The sequence below is a fragment of the Muntiacus reevesi genome, chromosome X, assembly GCF_963930625.1.
Source record: "Muntiacus reevesi chromosome X, mMunRee1.1, whole genome shotgun sequence".
Lineage (NCBI taxonomy): Eukaryota > Metazoa > Chordata > Mammalia > Artiodactyla > Cervidae > Muntiacus > Muntiacus reevesi.
Window position 1 is genome coordinate 121,453,192 of NC_089271.1, and position 18,374 is coordinate 121,471,565.

Consider the following 18,374-nt stretch of genomic DNA (forward strand, 5'->3'; position numbering starts at 1 on the left):
CCCATTTAGGACAATTTAGTCCTTGGTAAGAAAATAACAACATAGTAAACATTCCAGTTAAATAGATAAAAATGCCTTTATTTCTAAAACATGGTTTAACTACACCCACGGTGTGCTAAGCTTGTTTTGGAATCATCTTGCAGCTCCAAGTAAAACCAGGCCAGTGGAGGAACAGTAGGGGCTATTGGTTCCCGGCACCAAGGTGTCACTACTTCAGCAATTCAATCCACACAGTTATTCTCCAGATGTTTTTTGTGACGTATGGAGAGTCGTTTTGGATTCCTCTGTACGACAGAGAGGTCCGACCTTGAGGAAGATCGGTAGCCCACATCCTCTGCTTTGATAGGCTTAATGATATGGCCTGGTTTGGTGACAACCTTGGGCATGGTCAGCTTTTGGAAGGCCCTCTGGGTGTTCCATGTAGATCCTATGGGGGTCTGGATGGTCCTTTCAAATTGTTGATGGTGTGTGAATGGATGTGGAAGCACCTGCACCTGGAAAGGAAGGCAGAGTGACTTGGCCTGAGCCAAGGCTGTAAACTCTAATGGCACCTGGCCAGGTAGTTTTAGCACATAAACCTCAGTCCTACATGATGGCTGTAGTGAGTGAAGCTAGGTATGCCCTTGCACCCATCCAACTTTAGGAGTGCCAAGCTGCTTGATGACATTTGGGAGGGGCCCAAGTGGGATCAGAAACTCCCTTCCCCCAGGCTTGCCCAACAATGGAGGGATGAAAAACCATCCGACAAGGTCCCTGTGGCAAGAGGAACACTAATTAGCTGCAGGGTTGCTGGCCCCCAGCGGGTCTTCCTATATAGCACTGTGACCACCAGACATCTAAGTACTGGTGTATCTGTGCCTCTCCTGCCTCTTCATCCCCCTCCTTTTCCTCCCCTTGATTCATAGCATTGATGTTTTAAGGAACCCAAAGATTTACTCCCAAATCCTGAACTCTACCAGGCTACTACACTCAGCTTCATGCTCTTCCCAAGTCTCATTTCTTTGCCCAGGACTCTTTTGCACTCCACCAAAGTGCTGGTTTCAGACTTAAATAATCTTTAAATGCTTCCCCAAAGGCCAAAGAGGAGGAAAAAGACATAAGCAGAAAAACGGGGAAGTTACAATCAATAGTCTCTGGAGATACTCAATGGAACACTCAAAGAGAAGCTTGAGTACTGCTAGGCGGTCCTGGTGGTAGTGAAGGACACAGATTCTTTAGGTTAAGGGAGGGTCTTAGTGGGGTTGACAGAGTATTATTGAAATCATATTTTTCTCCTCTCTTCTGTACCTATTAAATAGCTCCCCCCTCTTTAGAATGAAAAATACAACTTATTTCAATATTAAACTGACTAGGGTAGATGGTCATAGATTATCACGGGGTCACAGATTTTCAGAACTGAAGGGAACATAAAGGTCACTGAGTCCCATCTCATTCCCAAGTTCCCCCTATGTATGCTCACACCCCCAGAGCAACCCTTTCTCTCTTTGGACCAGCAGAAAGTTTTTCCTTGAATGGGAATCTTACTTTTCCTCTAACTTCTATGTTATGTGGCTGCACTCCACACGAAAACCTTCAATAGAGTTGAAGGCCATGATTGTGCTCGTTTGCTCTTCTCTTGGGTAAACATCCCTAGCTCATTATCATATGATACAGTTTTACATCCTTTCACTGTCCTGAACAAGTTGGTCTTCATTTTTCTTAGGATGTAGGTTAAACCTATAGCCTCCAAACATTACCTGGATTATAAGCACAAGCCTGAAGAATGGCAACTGTTAGTTTTGTGAGACCCATTTGCATCAGCATTTCTGGGGTACTGGCTGAAAATGCAAATTTGGGGGCCTCACCAATGCTGCAAAGATTCAATTTTAACCCACCCACCCAGTAATTAAAACAGCAGAGTCAATCTGGGGAATTATTCATCTCCAAGTCAGTGAAAACAAGAATAGATCTGATCTGTGGTCAAGATCACACACCCCTCTTGACCACAGAGCAGTACGACACTCCTCCCAAGGAGCAGAGCCAGGCAGCGGAAGAGGAGGCTGCTAAATTGCTCTCTATCCCTCACCTGATGAGCTGCTGCATGGATGTTCCGCTTCTCATTGATAATCACATTTGGCAAATTCTTGTCTTTCCTTGGAGGACCCTCAGGGGCTTTAATGAGAAACCTGGAAAGCGGAACAGCAGGGTGTCTGACTAAGAGCATTAAGGATTTAGTCAAAAGGGCAGAGAGGACACGTGAGGGTGAAGTGGGAGAACCTGGTGCCCTTCTGATGGGCTTTCTTTCCTGTTCTTACCGGCGTCTCTTCTTGGCACTGGGCTTCAGGCCCATACCACCCCACTCGCCCCAGCCAGGCAGAGTCAGGTCCAGGTCCTTTGGCTTACTCGCCTCCACAGCTTCCCTCTTCTCTTTCAAGAAGTCTCTGATGACATCATCCCCAGCAAAAGCTTCCTTTATCATCTGCCTTTGATCTCTCTCTCCTTCATCTTCCTGGGAAGAAACAACAGTTAGGTCTTGCCTCCTGAGCCGAGGTTTGTGGCAAGATGGTTGGGTTGTGACATTTTAGCGCCCTCTAGGGGGAAGTGCGGAACAACGATGGTCTTGCACTACAAACACATCGGCAGCCAACCAAGCTCTGATCTTCTCTCTAGGGTAAATATCCCTAGCTCGTTATCATAGGACACAATTTAAAACTTTCAAGAAGGAAGCTGTAGGGTAGAGGAAGGAACCAGTCAGCATCAGGAGGGGGAGCTCCAAGTGGGCCTGGCCAGAATGTGGGAGTCCTTCAGTTTATATCCCTGAAAAGACCGGGGCTCCTCACTTGAGCAGTTTCAATGACTTAATCAGGGAACCCCAGACCATTTGAGATCCCATTGAGTAGAGCAAAACACCGTCAACAGCTCACTGACTCACTCACCTTTGAGTTGTCCTGCTTGGCATCTGGCCAGAGCTTTGAGTGAGTCCCTCTGTCCTCTGAGGGCTTTAGAGTCACCCCAGGGAGGATGTGGTGGCTCAGAATTTAAGATGAGGGAGTCTCAGCGGCACTCACATATTTGCATCTATTAAGCTGTCGCTGGGACCAGCCTGGGCAGTACTATTCCAGACCTCTCAACTACCGCCATGTGCCCTCAGCACAAAACTTCTGATTCTATTGCTCGCGCAGGAAGGACACCTTCCACGCCAGCTCTGATTCCCGCCCCCCACGACCCTGGCTCTGCTCACCAACTCCTGTACAGTCGTAGGAACTGCCAAGGACTTCACGGAAGGCGATTTTGTGGTTAGGAGGTTCTGGAGATCAATCATTTGTTCCTTCCTTTTCTTCTCCTTGGGGGCGCCAATATGATTACTTAGATTCTTCTCCAACTGCAGCCCTTCCACTGCAGTTCTGGGAAGCTCCTTGTTTTCCACACACCCTTCTCTGCCCAGCTCCTCCAGCTCGTCCAGAGTCTGAGCTCTCTCTGGCCTCTGCAGCAACATGGGCTCCTCTTCCTCCCTGGCAGGTTCCTCTCTCTGAGCTGTCCTCACTGAACTCAGTTCTTGCTTCCCTGACTGATGGTTCTCCGTGATGAGCTTCTGAGACAGTGCCCTCAATTCGGACAGCACCTCCTGGCTGCTAGGATCTGGGGGAAGCAATGAAAGGTGTCAGAAAAGTAGGGTGGGTGGTGTCTCACCAGCATTTATTGACCTTTTGCTGAGCATGGCGCACCAGGGGAGACAGGCTAATGACGACAAATGGGCAAGAGAAGATGCCATTCATTGGATCTCCTGGTGATTTCACTACCTGTCAAGTCACAGGCAATGGAGTTAAAAGCAGCACTCTAGGAAGCAGGTGTTCTGGGTCCTGTTCCCAGCTTTGCCAGTGACTCTGTATAAGTGGAGCCATGGCTTAATTTGCCCAGAAAGCAGGCTCTATCTACTTGGGAGGATCACTCCAAATTCCACATTTTTATTAAAAAAGCTGTTTTAGCAACGCTTCTAAAAGCAACTTCGTTGTCATTTATTGAGTTGGCCAAAATGCTCAGATTTTTCTGTTGCAGCTTACGGGAAAAACCCAAAGGAAGTATTTGGCCAACACAATATTATTTGTCATTTCTCTTTTTTAATTTCTAAAAACTGTGACGTCCTATTTGTAATTTACACTGTAATCTTCTACTTGTAAAAACTGAATCCAGCATTGTTTTACCTTAAAGCAGCATCTCACAATCTGCTGTGGCAGTCAAGTAGCTTGCACTTTCCAGCCACCAGGGCCATCTGAGCAGAGCAAACACCACTAGTCTGAGAGCCCCGAGGGAGACATGGCCGTGACATGCTTCTAGACTGTACCCTGCGTTGACTCAAGTCGCTCCTATTCCCAAGTTCATCCTTCTCCTTGCTCTGGCTTGAAGTCAATGGCACAAGCTACTTAAGATCTGGCCTGAGGATATGTGTGTTTACTGTCAAGGATCAACTTTCCTTGCTCATTTTGTTTGGGGTCCATGCCTTCCCACTATTTTAGGATACTATTTCCCCAAAGGTTTGAGATCTTTCATATTTATCATCTGTATGTGCTCAGTTGCTTCAGTCATATCAGACTCTTTGCAACCCCATGGCCTGGAGCCTGCCAGGCTCCTCTGTCTGTGGGATTCTCTAGGCAAGAATACTGGAGCGGGTTGCCACGTCCTCCAGATCTCCCTGACCCAAGGATCGAACCCATGTCTCTTATCTACCTTTCATTCCACAACCAACTGTTTGATATATTTCACTAGACAGGCAGTTTTTGAGGGGTCTGGGAGGAACCATCCTGGCCTGTGGGTAGTGCTTTCTACAATCCTCTTGGAAGTGACTGCTTATAAATACTAACCCTGGAACTCTTTAGCTGAAAACCTCAAGTAAAGGTCCCCTAATACATTCTAAACAACAGCTTAAAAATTTTTTTTTTAAGCCATGGAAAAACAGAATCTTGTTGTCATGTAAATGCATTCATTATTCTTACAGGAAATATAATTGGACCAGAGAATCTGACCAGACCAGGTGATTACTGAGTGCAGTTAGTTTCCTGAGCAGGCTTTATAATGCCCTGCTTTGTCCCCAGAATGGGAACTCCAACCTGCCTCAAGGGTGCCAAGGTTGCTAATATATATAATATGCAAATTGAGTCTGAGCATGGGGTAACAATTCTAATTTACCCTGTACCTTGTAGTCAGTCAGTCATTCCTATCAAGAAAGTCGCACCCCACATCAACTATCAACCAGCATTAACAGAGTGCTAAAAATGCCACTCCTCCTCCCCAAAGCAGACAACTGCAGTGATGATCTGAAGACATTTCATAATATCTCAAAATACACCTTTGCGTCTGTGGGTGTGAACGATTTTCAGATTTGCCAGCCCACCACATGCACCGCTCTCTGGCTTGCGGGTCCCAGTGATGTTAACTCCCGCCCCTCCTTCAAGGATGGGGTATTCTGTCTTTCTGAAGACTGAACACACACTCTAGAGCCATGCGGATGCCCGCTTATGAAATGCCTTTGAAGAAAAACGGTCATAACGAATGTGTTTTCTCTTCAGGGACCCATGGCACTCTCTTGAAAGGCCCTAGAGCCTAATCTCTGCAGCGGGTGGGCGGGCACAGTTTTCCTCTTTGGCCAAGAGCACCAGCATCAGGCAGCCCCCCTGTGGTGTACCACTGCTCACCCTTTCTTACAGGCCTGTGCACTGGCTCCGCCACGTGGTTGAGCTCAGACTTCTGTCTAAGTGATCGCCGTTCCTCAAATTCTTTCAAGAGAGTTTCTTCTTCCACCACTGCTCTTTCTTCCTCACTTTCAGAAGTCTCCTGGGCTTCAGGCTCAGCAGGATCTTCCAGGTCTTTCTGGACCTCAGCCTCTTTGGCATCACTGAAGTGATTCCGCAACATCCAGGGGTTCAGTCCATTTGCCTTTATCTGCACCCCATTCACCATGTCAGGGACAAGAGGTTCTTCCTCTTCCTCCTGGCCTTCCTCCTCTTCCTCACTCTCAGAGGCCGCCCGGACCTTCTGCGTCAGCTCTTTGTTCCTGGCCAGCTGTTCCTGCATGGCCTGGCGAGCCTGGGGGAAAGGCATAGCACGAACGCCTGTCATTAGTGACCACAGTCACACCTCTCCCAGTCCACTCCTCAGAGCTGCCTCCTCTCAATCTTCCTGGTACCTACCATTTAAACTGCTTATACACCATTGTGTTAACAGGTATGGAACAAAATGGAAGACAAACTCTTTGTTCTCAAGTAATCGACATGTGAAACAAGTGTTTATTTATTTATTTTAAACACACAACTCCTCTCTTCTTTAACTGGACTTGCCTTTGGTGCTGTTTCCCTTTCATCTCTCCTTTTCCACCTTGTTTCTGGTCATTTTCCTCTCTGCCTTAGAAATTTTCTGATGCCTTTTTAGATTCCTGGTTTTCCATTCATCCACATGGTTTTTTTCCCAACTCTGCTTCTGCTAGCATCCTTATGGACTGCTTTGCCTTTCTTCCCTCCAATTCCATATCTTTCACCCTGATGGTGTCTTACCTCCAGGTCATATTTGGCCATAATTGCCTTTGATTTTGCCCATTTCCCACTGTTCTGGTGCTTAAGGCTCATTCGCTCCTGGAAAGAAAGGGCACAGTGAGCTCTTTATTGCTTTCTAGGGAAAGCAGGTTCAAGGTTTGGGGGCCAGAGGCAGCCTCACCATCATTCTGGCTTTGTCAAGTTTTTTCAGTTCTTCCAGTGCCGCAGCAGGATTGACCTTCTGCAGCTTCTCAAAATCTTTTAAGGCTTGCTTGGCCTTTCCTTTCTTCAGAATTCTGTGATACCTATAGGGTGAGAGAGGCATGAAGGAAGAGATAGAGCTGAACCACTGGTGCCACACATGTAAGTGCCTCCACCACACGAGGGGTCTTCTAGTGCCAGGGATGGACTGGACGTCACAGAGCTAGCTGACTTCAGGGAGCCGGCTGGAGACCTGCGAGGCTTGGTGGGACCCTCAGTCCCTGCAGCCCCCAGGGGCAGACCTCCACAAATGAGTCCCCTCCTCTTCTAGAGCACAAACACAAGGGAAGAGCAGAACATGATCCCAAAAGGCAAAAAAAGCAGGAAGGAAGCCCTATTGGCTTCACAGCTGTTGAAGTCACAGCTCATTCAGCAGAACCACTCCATGATGCCCTGGAAAGCAGTGAAAGTAACTGAACAGTCCTGTTTATTTGTTTATTTATTTATATATTTAACAGTCCTGTTTTTAGCAAATCCAAGATGGGAAGCCAAAGCCAGAGGAGCAGGCACCGCTGAAGTGAGCAAAACTCTCTGAGGTTGGTTTGAGGGAAAAAGAGGCCAGTCACCCCTCTTTGGGACTTTTCCTATAGGATCCCACAGCTGCCATGGGAAAGGTTCTTTCCTAAGGACTTGTGGTTAGCCATGCCACTTTCCCATGGAACCCAAGGCTGGTTCACAGGGGCTTCCTTACTTTTTGCTTTTGATTCTCTTCTCTCTTCGAGCCCTGGCCTCATAGTAGGACTGCAGGGCCCGGGCCCTTTGAAGCTCTGCTCGGCGCATCTTTACCTACAACGAATGACATTTACAGTGACCCCTAGGATTGATGGCAAATGCCGGGAGAAACAGAGCATGCCTGGGTGGATCGAAGGGCTCAGCACACTTACCTCTTCCAGGCTCATAGCTTTGAGAGAGGCCTTTTCCACGGGAGTCAGTAAAGGGTCTGTCACGGGCTGCTTGTTCTTATGGAGAAGGTTAAAAATCTCCTGCTCCAGGGGAGTTCCTGCCTTAAGGAGGTAATAGAACACTCTTAAGTCTGAAGTCATGCTCCTAGAGTCTCCCTCTTTACAATCCTTTGGCCATCTACTCTGACACAGTGATTGGAATCACAAACTGGACAGGATGGGCTGTTACAGAAAAAGAAGGGGGTTCTAGGCTTGCTGTTCAAGGGTGCAGATAAAGCCTTACATTTTATTCTGATTTAAGGTAACTTCAGCAAGGGGCCTCTGAGGTTACTCTCTGATATTACTGAGGGAATCACTCTGTGTTCAGATGAACAATGTATATAAAACAATACCATTCTCTTAAGAATCAAAGCAGGATGCTGTTAAGGTAAATGCCTGCAGGACAGAGGAACAGCAGTACCAAATTGTCAGTCTAGAGAGTTGCAAAACAAAATGGTCCCTGAATTCTTATGTATATTTGAAGCAGATTACTCTTAACACAAAGTTAGGGACCTCAGATCTGTATCAGTCTCCCTTTAAGAATATTTCTAGAGGAAAGGGGAGGTTAGGTCTTAAGATGAGCACAAAAAGACACCGCCTTTAACAAAATGACCTCCAGGTAATTAGCCTGCTTCCTGACAGTTCAAATTTAACTCTAGTCAATTTTTAACTTGGCTCTGATGCCTAACTTCCCAAATAACTTTGCATGCTAGGTGGTGTCTACGCTAATGAAACAAAATGGACTGTGAACCAGTGACTTCACATGTCAACAAAAGACCCCATTTGCTGCTTGACTGATATTGTAAGGATGGCTAAAATAATCAAGCTGATCATGTCATGGTCCACTTTGGCAAGGCATAAAGATAGCCCTGGGCAAGAGCCAGTTTCAAACCTCATGCACATGTTTTATGTGGTTTTCTTGAAAAGCCATATATATCACAGTCAGTGTTAAACTTACAAATATCTGAACAAATGCATAAACACACATCATCCCATGTTACACTACCCTACTGATCGAACCATAAACCTATTCTACTGAATAGTAAAGGTGCATGTTCTTCCATTTTTAGTATTTGCAGTAGTGATCAATCACAGGCTACAAAGTGATTTATATTACAATGTTGTAATCTCCCTCTGATTCAATTCAATTTACAAACACTTATTGATTGTAGCTACATTCCAGGCACTTGTGTGGGGTGCTAGGAATACACAATTAATTAAGATAGTTCCTGTCCTCATAGAGCTCATAGCCTTTCAGAGGAAAGAGCCACTGCACCACCACCAACATGATGGGTTAAAAGTTCATAGGAGTAATCACAGAGGAAGGAACAATTCTGATTAGGAGATGGGGTAGGCTTGGAGAATGAAGAGACTTTCTGAATTAGGCTTTGAGGCATCAGCACAGTTCTACAAGGAGGGGAAAAAAAACTAAAGGGAGAGATGTGTATAAGCAAAACACAGATCTAGGGAAGGGAAAGATATGTTAGGGAATAATGCATTGCCTAGTGTAGCTAAAATGCGAGGTACTTCTGTCTTATTCTGTAAGTGGAGAGCCTTTTGAAGGATTTTAAGCAGAAAAGTGACAACTGGTGCTGTGTTTTGGAGAGAAAAGCCTGGTGACTGTGTAAGGGGTTCTATGGAAAGTGTCAAATGAAAATGAGACAAGGAACCAGGGCTGTGAGACAGAATTACAGGACTCACCCCCTGCGTGGGCTGGCAGTTGAGGGGAGGAGTTATGTCGCTGACTGAGGGACAGCATGAAGGTCATAGTACAGCTTAGGTATCTGGGGAAGGAAAATACTAGGCGTACTTTGTCGTGTGTCAACTTTAGGTGCACAGGGGAGACCCAGGTGAGGCCTGTGAGTCACGTGGAACACGGGTCCAGAAATCAGGAGTTGCCAGTGATCTGTACCATATTTACAGCCCAAGAATAAAAAAGGACTAAGAAAGTCAGATAAAAACCAAAACAGACACAAAAACAAAGCCTAAGTTCCAAGGCAGCAGTTTTAATCACGATATGTTAATGGTGTCAAATAGGCTGAAGACGCAGAGGACCTGGGATGTGGCCATTGGGAGGTCCCTCACTAATGCATTTGGAAAGAAGTTTCAGGAAGGTAGTAGGGAAGAGGGAGACAGAACAGGGACCAGCGCTTTCCAAAGCATGTTCCTCATCAGCTGACAAGGTTTACTTCATTTTTGTAAAGTTTAAATTCAGTGGATTTGATTTTTAATAAAATCAGTTTGTCCTGTAAGTCAAAGGGGTTTCTTTACCATCTTTTCATAGCATTTAAAAGGCTGTCTGGCATACACTGTGGTCTGCCCACCTCTCAGAGGGGCATGTGCTATTTTCTAGCAACCAGACCCTGCCAACACCCCCAGCCCCACCCCCAGGCACGCTGAGAAAGGAAGGTTTTGAGGAGACACTTCTGGAAATGGTGATGCCAGCTGCTAGGGGAGGGAAGGAGGGAGAGGGTGGTAAGTTACCTTACCTCGTTTCTAGCACTTTGCCGTTTACAAATGCTTTCTCACACATTATCCCCTTTAACGCTTCTCAGCTAGAGTCAAATGAAATTTTAGGTAGCTGAACCAAAACTGTAAGTGCTGACTTTAGATTCTTTATTTCCAGGAACACTAGTATACTGCTAGCCCCTGGGCTCTGGCCTCTAAGGTGCTACTAGCCACCAAGGACCCCCTGACTTCTCTGTGCCATGTTGGTATAATTTCTCAAAAATGAACTTCAGACTGGCCGCACCATTCTCAGTGCAACCCCTCCCCCACCATCTCATCTTTAATGACCAATTTGGCATTTGCCTGTCACCTCCAAAATCACACCAGCATTTGGAAAAAGCAAGGTGCAGAACAGTGTGGAGTAGATTACTACTACATTTTTTATTTTAAAAAATGAGATAAACATAAATATATCCATAAAACTTTTAATTTAATAAGAACAAATAACTTGTAGGAGTGGTGACCTCTGGGTGGGAGTATGGGGGTAAAAATGAGCAGATGGGGGACAGGGGTGGGGTCAAACACTACATTTCTTCTATACTTATTTTCAAATCCTGCAAATTGTATTACCTCTTAAAATTTTTTTCCTAAAGTCTCCCTTCCATCCTGCAGCCACACTTTAAACCTGATCTCATTTTCATGTGGAAAAGGAAGCATCCTAGAAAGAGAATGGTGGTGACTTTCAATAACAACATCAGAAACAGAGTTTATCCCCATAATAAGCAACACCTTGCTCAATGTCTAGCTATGGCAGCAAGCCATGTTTACTTTGATGAGCTTTAATTATCTCAACTTCCTGACACAGACTACACCATTTGGGGATTTACAGAAAGCAGAGAAACCATCTATCCGGGGCTTAGGTGCTGCTGTTTTGGACTGTCTTTCTGCTGAAAACAGAACACCCCTTTATAGACTCCATAACCAATGGTGTATTGGAAAAGAAAGGCTATCTGTTCTGAAGTTGTTCAGACTAAACACTGACACTTCACGGACAACATAGGATTACTAACTTTAATTTTGCCATTGGCATAACTACTGTTCCACCTCTGGACCCATCATTTACCACCACCACCATTTCATAACAGATAAGCTATTTCAACACCATTAAAGTGGAAAGAATAACTTCATAATAAAAAATAGCTGACAACCCCACACCACCACATTCACAATTATCCTTACAGTTCAGATGATTGAAAAATTTGACTGATATCAGTGCTTGGGAAACCCAGCTCTAAAATATAATTTTTATTTTCTGCAGCTCAGTCATAATGAGTTACTTGCTAAGATTCTAGTCATTATCACCAATCTGCTATATTTTAATGTGGTGTTCCTTTTCAAGTAAACTTCGGTTCTGCTGCTCATATATCCCGCCTAAGGCATCATTAATGCTGCCAGGTTCCTGGTTCCTGACTCTCCCCAGGTCAGAATGCTGGCTGTAAAAGCTTTTAAAAAACCAGCGTGTGAATAAGAAAACATCATGATGTTCCTTCTCTATTGGCAACTCAGACATCATCACACAAAAACATGGAGATAATCATGTGTATGTTGCGGGGGTGGGGGGGGGCTCCCTGGTGGCTCAGACTACCTCTCTGGTGGTAAAGAATCTGCCTGCTACTGCAGCAGACGTGGGTTCGATCCCTGGGTGGGGGAGATCCCCTGGAGAAGGAAATGGCAACCTGCTCCAGTATTGTTGCTTGGGAAACCCCATGGACAGAGGAGCCTGGCGGGCTACAGTCCATGGGGCAGCAGAGTCAGACACAACTCAGGGACTAAACAACAACCATGCAGGGGGCACGCCAAGCTGAGGAAGGGTGAGCTACTGCCTATGAATCTTGCTCTCCCACCTCTTCCCTTTCTAATCACTCAACCAAAATGACGACAGCTGACCATTCCTGCTTAACATGTCTAACAAGACCAACTGCAGGCTCTGCAATGTCCATGCTGTGTGACCTCACCTTTCAAGGGGCACTAACCTTCCAGCCACTGACCACATGTTCGATGGGAGCAAAGGCTGACTGGGGCTTGCTCAGGGGAAAAACCAGCTGCTCTGCTTGCCGGTTCTTCAGAACGACAGGATCCCATTTGGAGAGGATTTGGGAGCTTTTATTGAATGCCACTTCTCTGTGGATCTGAAACAGGCAAAAGCACGCAGAAAGAAAGAGCCACGAAATGAATCATTAAACTCAAAAGAACCAGCAGGAAATTAGGAGGCCATGTTACTCAGTCCAAGAAAGAATCAGGATGCTAGAGATTAGCTCTTACTTACTTCTCAGGACTGCACTTGCCCTGAGATTAGTTTTAATCTTTTCCAAGGTGAGGCAACCACAACTTGCCCCCCTCCCACTTCTCAGGCCTTCTCCGCTTCTCATCTTGCCCTTTTTTTCTTGGTCAGGTTCTTCCCCTTGGTGGACCACATTTTCTTTGACTTACCCGCTCAATCTCTTCTCTGTGAAGTGGTAACTCCACAGTCTTCTTCGATTTCACTCGATTCAACTGCTTTTTCACAGCAGCCAATGAAGATGAAGTTTTAACAGGCTCAAGCAGATCTGAAACGACCAGCTTTTCTCCTGATCCTGTAGAAAGGCCAAACTTTCTAGTCAGACTGAGAAGTGAGGCAAAACCTCAGCACCACCTTAGGAAAGTGCTGGGAGTCAGGCAAGTGTGCAGGGAAGCAGGACTAACCCTTTTACTTCTATCACTAGCCAGAGTGATGGCACTGCTTTCCTACATCCCCAAACGTGTTTAAGTGTAGAAGAAAGAAAACTATTTAAAACAGTCATTTGATTTTCTCCTGGTCTTTCTGGTTCCACGATTGCCCACTGCAATTCATTCTTCACACAGCAGCCAGTGTTTTGAAACTGTAAATCACAGGATGTCATGATACTGCAGAAAGTCCTCCAGTGGCTCCCCATTATTCTCATGGCTCAGTGGGTAAAGAATCTGCCTGCAATGCAGGGGACCCAGGTTTGATTCCTGGGTCGGGAAGATCCCCTGGAGAAGGAAATGGCAAACTACTCCAGTATTCTTGCCTGGAGAATCCCACGGACAGAGAAGCCTGGCAGGCTACAATCCATGGGATCACAGGAGTCGGACACAACTCTTAGTGACTAAACCACCACCCTGTCTGCCTCTCCAACCTCAAGTTACCCGCAAGTGGAGGATGGTCCAGCCACACTGACCTGGCCCTTCTTCTTCAAACATGCCGACCATGTTATCTTCCTCAGCGCCTTTGTACCAGCTGCCCCCTCGCCTGGAACACTACTCCCTCTCTCTGCATACTTGACTTTTCTTGTTATTCAGATCTTGGTTTAAGATTTGCCTCTTCAGAGGCATTTCATTCATGACTAGCCAAAGAAAAGTAGCCACTTTGCCACGCGACTGTATCATTTTGTTACTGTTTCACTGCCTTAGAATGTAAGCCCCAGGAAGTCACTTATTCTTTACTCTGTAGCTAAATCCATCCTGAAACTTATACACAGTAGAAGTACAGTATTTGCGGAATGGGTAAGCTTGGGAGAATACATTGTTACCAGTGCTGAAAGGTTACAGTAATGATTACTGGAAGTGCCTAACTCATTCACCTTGCCTAAGTTGTGAATACAGTAGGAAAGATTTGGCACCTAGACTCAGTATCAAGTGAAAATCTCAACTCTGCTATTTACTAGATCATATATTCTCAATTGGGGTGATATCATTTCCCCACCCAGGGGTAAAAATTGGTTCTTAGGTGAGTGGGCATAAGGAAAAAAAAACACCTTAGATACAGTTAGCTCATCAAGCTCTATGGCAGATCTTGACTGTGGCCTTTTCATTTTCTTTTAGAAATGGAAGAAATTCAAGAGCATCTGATTACCCTTCTTAATCTACTCATGGGTTAAGTGTGTATGGTATGATTCACTAACCACATCAAAAATAGCTGGAAAGAGGGCACCAAGGGGAAGTAGACCATTATGCTTTTGGAATTCCACAAGGTGCATGCAGACAGTTTCCTTTGTTAACTTACCTTCAGAACTTACACTGAACTCCGACACCTTCAGACTAGCCTCAGACCTCTCAGCCAATTTCTGCCTGAAATTAAGCAAAACAGAATACATAGAGAATGGATACATTCTGCTGGGGAACAAACACCTCTCTTCAAACAATGCTTTGGTTTCATGTTTATTCTAGAGTTAGATTTTGTCACAAAATAACCAGGAAATCTTTTCCTAAGCTGGACACAGTAGTTTAACCATCTCTTAATGAAAACAGCCTCTCAAAAACACAAGGCAATGCAAGGTAGGCATGGTGAAAAAGGTATAGGGCTTGGATTCAAACATGTCTGGATCTGAATACCTGATCTGCCACTTATTCTAGTGACTTTGGGACATGTGACTCTTATTTTCTATTTGAAGAAGCTGAAGTGCAGAGGATTTGCCTACAGTCTCCAAAGTACATGCTCTTAACAATGATGCTGAAAAATGTTGTCTTCGGCACTGAGTAAATGTTAGCTGCAGATAAGTCCCATGGAATCAGCTAGTTAGAAATGTCGATATTGAAGGGAATGCTACCTATCCTTTCCATTAAGTGAACTGATTGATTCCAGAAGCTTCTGATGCTTTCTTTCTCCATCATTGTCCCCCTGGAAACAGAAAAAGGAAGAACCATCAGAATGATGAGGGGAGGGAAAAGACAGTATGAAAATTGAGGCCCATGTAAAATCTCCCATTCTTTTGGTCAGTGGAGAACTGGGAAATCAGATGAGGTCTGGCATGCAAGCATTCCAGCTCAAACAGGAAGAACTGCTTCAAAAAGCCAGATTTCCCCACTGTAAGGAATATAGAGCCTTAGTAATCAGGAGCTAATGCCATGCTTCTGTCTTAACTGGTTTTAAGAAAAGTGCCATGAGAATAATATTTCTGTATAGAATATATAGTGTGATCTGACATGGGAATCTTGACATAAAAAAAGCCAATCTAAGTAGTTTTCTCAAGAGAATAAAGAGCTGGAATTCCTATAGCAGCTGCCCGACTTAATTATGCATGTGTATATTTCAGTCAGAAAATCAAGTAACTCTATCGAAATCCAAACTTGGAAATAGGGAAATCATATGGCACACACACTCCAAGTGGCACCACTGAGCCCCCTCCCCAGAAACTACACTTAGCATCTCAGCATCAAGCTGCCATAGCTTTAACTGTGTCTGTGAGCATCTAAACTTTATCTTCATTTATTTTGTGTTTCCATTAGCAAGGTATGTCCTAAGGTAATCACTTCTTTGTTTTATGCCATTTTGGCTTAGGTTTCGTAGGAATGCTCTAATTTGGAAACCCGTAACTGTAATTTATTTGTGAGACCTGAACAAGTACAAACAGTGTTGCCCCCCCTTTTCCTTCCATGAAGTGTGCCCTCTACCCTAATTTTGAAACAGAAGGGAAACTGGAGAAGGCAGTTTAGCAGGTGTCACTCACTTCATCTTCACTGGTGCTCAAGGGGTAGTCTCTTGGCAAATCCTCTAGTTCTTTCTGTTGGTTCAAAGCCAGAAGGTTGCTAAAGGAGATAAAAAGAGATACTATCACTTGAAGCAATTTTTCTTATATTCAAATGATCTCAAAAACATAACTTCAGTTCTCAGTACAGAACAGTCTTATCCCCTGGAAGAGGTGCAAACCAAGTAGTATTGAGCATCTTTGGAAATTTTCCAAGACACAAAATCTGGATTGCAGAAGGCAGGCATCACCTGTTAAAAGGTGAGCAGTGTTAGTAATACCCATACAGAACTGCATGAAAATGGAAAGATCTAATACTCTTCAGTGATTGATTTGCACTGCATTTCCCACAGACCTCTGAGAGGCTATAAAAATGTCAGACCCTAGGTAAGGTGGCAGAAGATGCTGTTGATGGCCCTTGAGGCAAGGCAATTTCACTATTAATATTTCTAAGCATTCGCCACATGGAAGACACCTGTATAGGTGCTGCTTACTCAAAAGTGACATCTTGATCACCTGTTCTCAGAAATCGAAAAACAGGGGATTGGAAGAAAGCAGCTGGAGCTTGCTCAGCAAAGTAGGTACTTTATTAAAATGTCGTGGATGACTCCAATTAACAAAGGTTTCCAAGATAAGGCGAGTTTATAACGAAGTTACTGCCTGCGCAGCAGGCGGAAACGCTCCGCACCGGCGGCATCAAAAGAAGTCACGTGATGAGGAAAGCGCTACATATTAACTTAGCTGGAGAGGGAGAAACCGCAACAGGACCAACAGGGATGAGACTAAGAAGATGGAGAGAGGAGGGGGCGAATTAAATTAACAGGGCTTTAAAGGATGGATCATGGAAATAGTAACGAATGGTGAGATCCTGGGAGGGGAACAACTGTCGCCAGCTAATAGATGGCCTCTGTTTCTCAAAAGCCGGGAAAACCGACCCCCAGCGAGGCTCAGACCCCCTCCCCGATCGCTACCCCTCACCTCTCCGCAGCCTGGTTCGCGCTCATCTCAGCAGCCTGTCTCTCACATGGACCAGGAGCGGAAGTCGAAAAGAAAGCGATTTCCGTACCGGCCGCAAAGCAATTTTGGCTTCCGCCAATCACGCGCGACTAGCGGCGTCACTTCCGGCCCGCCCCGAGGTGTGCAAGGAACTAAGCAGTTCGGGAGGCGCCCGCGGGGAATCGGGAGTCTGGAGGAAAAAGCATGTCAGCGGGTGGAGCTCTGCTCTCCCCACCCACCTCTCAGCTCTTCAGCGCGTCAGCGTCAGTCTTCCCGGCCCCGGGTTTCCAGGCGGCCCGGGCGGGTGAGGTTAGCACGAGGGTGCCGCGCTGTCGGGGACCGGGCTGAGCCTTCGTGGCCCTGCCTGATCCAAAAGGAAAGGCTCCAGCGTCTGTCGGTGATTGACAGCGTCCTGCGAGCCTGCTGCCAGCCAGCTCGAGGCGTTATTGACCGCCGGGGAAATGACCAGCATTGTGCTAAGGCCCTGGCGATCCGCCGGTGGACAACAAAGCAAGTTTCCTGCCCTCTTAAGGAAAAAATCCTTTGTCACCCCGCTTCCCCTTGTAATTGCAGCTCTGGGTTCCTACTTCCTACATAACAAAGTTTCATTCAAGAATGGGCTGTGTCTGTGGCTGCAACTTCCTCCTCTCCCATCAACCTTTAAGAATTTTTCCTTAATTAAAAGTAGAAAAGTAATACACGGAAAAATACACTCTTTTTTCGAAGCCTCTCCCATTTTGTTTTCACCCCACCGTTCCGCTGAACCTACTCTGGACAAGATCGTCTTGTTACTAAATGAAAGGGACACTTCTCCGTCTTTGTCTTCCCAGAAGTCTGTGGTATTAGATACTGTTGGTTTGTGTTCTTAGTGATATTCAGGGAATGTTTTGGAGCAACTACTGTATGCTAGGCCCCTTGGCACTGGCGATACACTGGTGAATAAAACAGACATGTTCCATGGCCTTATACAACCTACTTTCTACTGGGGTTAAAGACAATTTTGTCATGGTTGCAACTCCATCCTGGGCTCCCATGACTCCACTCTCCTGGTATCTTAGCTTTATGACCATTTCCCAACGTCTTCTCTGCTGGATATCTCTTATGTACGAACTCCCTAAATGATGATGTTCCTTAGGTTCTGTACTCAGTGCTCTTTGTTTAAACCATGTGGTCTTCTTAAGCCTTTAACACTTGTATCAGTTCAGTCCCTCTGTCATATCTGACTCTTCGTGACCCCATGGACTGCAGCAGGACAGGCTTCCCTGTCCACCAACTCCCAGAGCTTGCTCAGACTCATGTCTATCAGGTTGGTGATGCCATCCAACCATCTCATCCTCTGTTGTCCCGTTCTCTTCCTGCCTTCAATCTTTCCCAGCATCAGGGTCTTTTCCAGTGGTCAAAGTATTGGAGTTTCAACTTCGGCATCAGTGCTTCAGTGAATGTTCAGGACTGATTTCCTTTAGGATTGACTGGTTTGATCTCCTTGCTGTCCATGGGACTTTCAAGAGTCTTCTCCAACACCACAGTTCAAAAGCATCAATTCTTTGGCACTCAGCTTTCTTTATGGTTCAACTCTCACATGCATACATGACTACTGGGAAAAACAATAGCTTTGACTAGACGGACCTTTGTCAGTAATGTTTCTGCTTTTTAATATGCTGTCTAGGTTTGTCATAGCATTTCTTCCATGGACCTGGAAA

At 45.5% G+C, this 18,374-nt stretch overlaps 1 protein-coding gene across 1 annotated transcript; it reads right to left on the minus strand.

The window, feature by feature from the left end:
- Positions 1-57: 57 nt before the first annotated feature.
- On the minus strand, positions 58-16,750 carry UTP14A (UTP14A small subunit processome component). The gene is made up of 15 exons (XM_065915894.1): positions 16,657-16,750; positions 15,661-15,739; positions 14,761-14,831; positions 14,217-14,281; positions 12,644-12,786; positions 12,187-12,342; positions 7,649-7,768; positions 7,456-7,550; positions 6,685-6,808; positions 6,525-6,602; positions 5,670-6,060; positions 3,221-3,618; positions 2,295-2,488; positions 2,066-2,165; positions 58-494 (listed from the first exon to the last, which is right to left on the minus strand). Exons 1-15 carry the CDS (start codon positions 16,680-16,682, stop codon positions 222-224), a joined length of 2,313 nt encoding a protein of 770 aa, XP_065771966.1. The 5' UTR covers positions 16,683-16,750; the 3' UTR covers positions 58-221.
- Between the last annotated feature and the right edge of the window lie 1,624 nt (positions 16,751-18,374).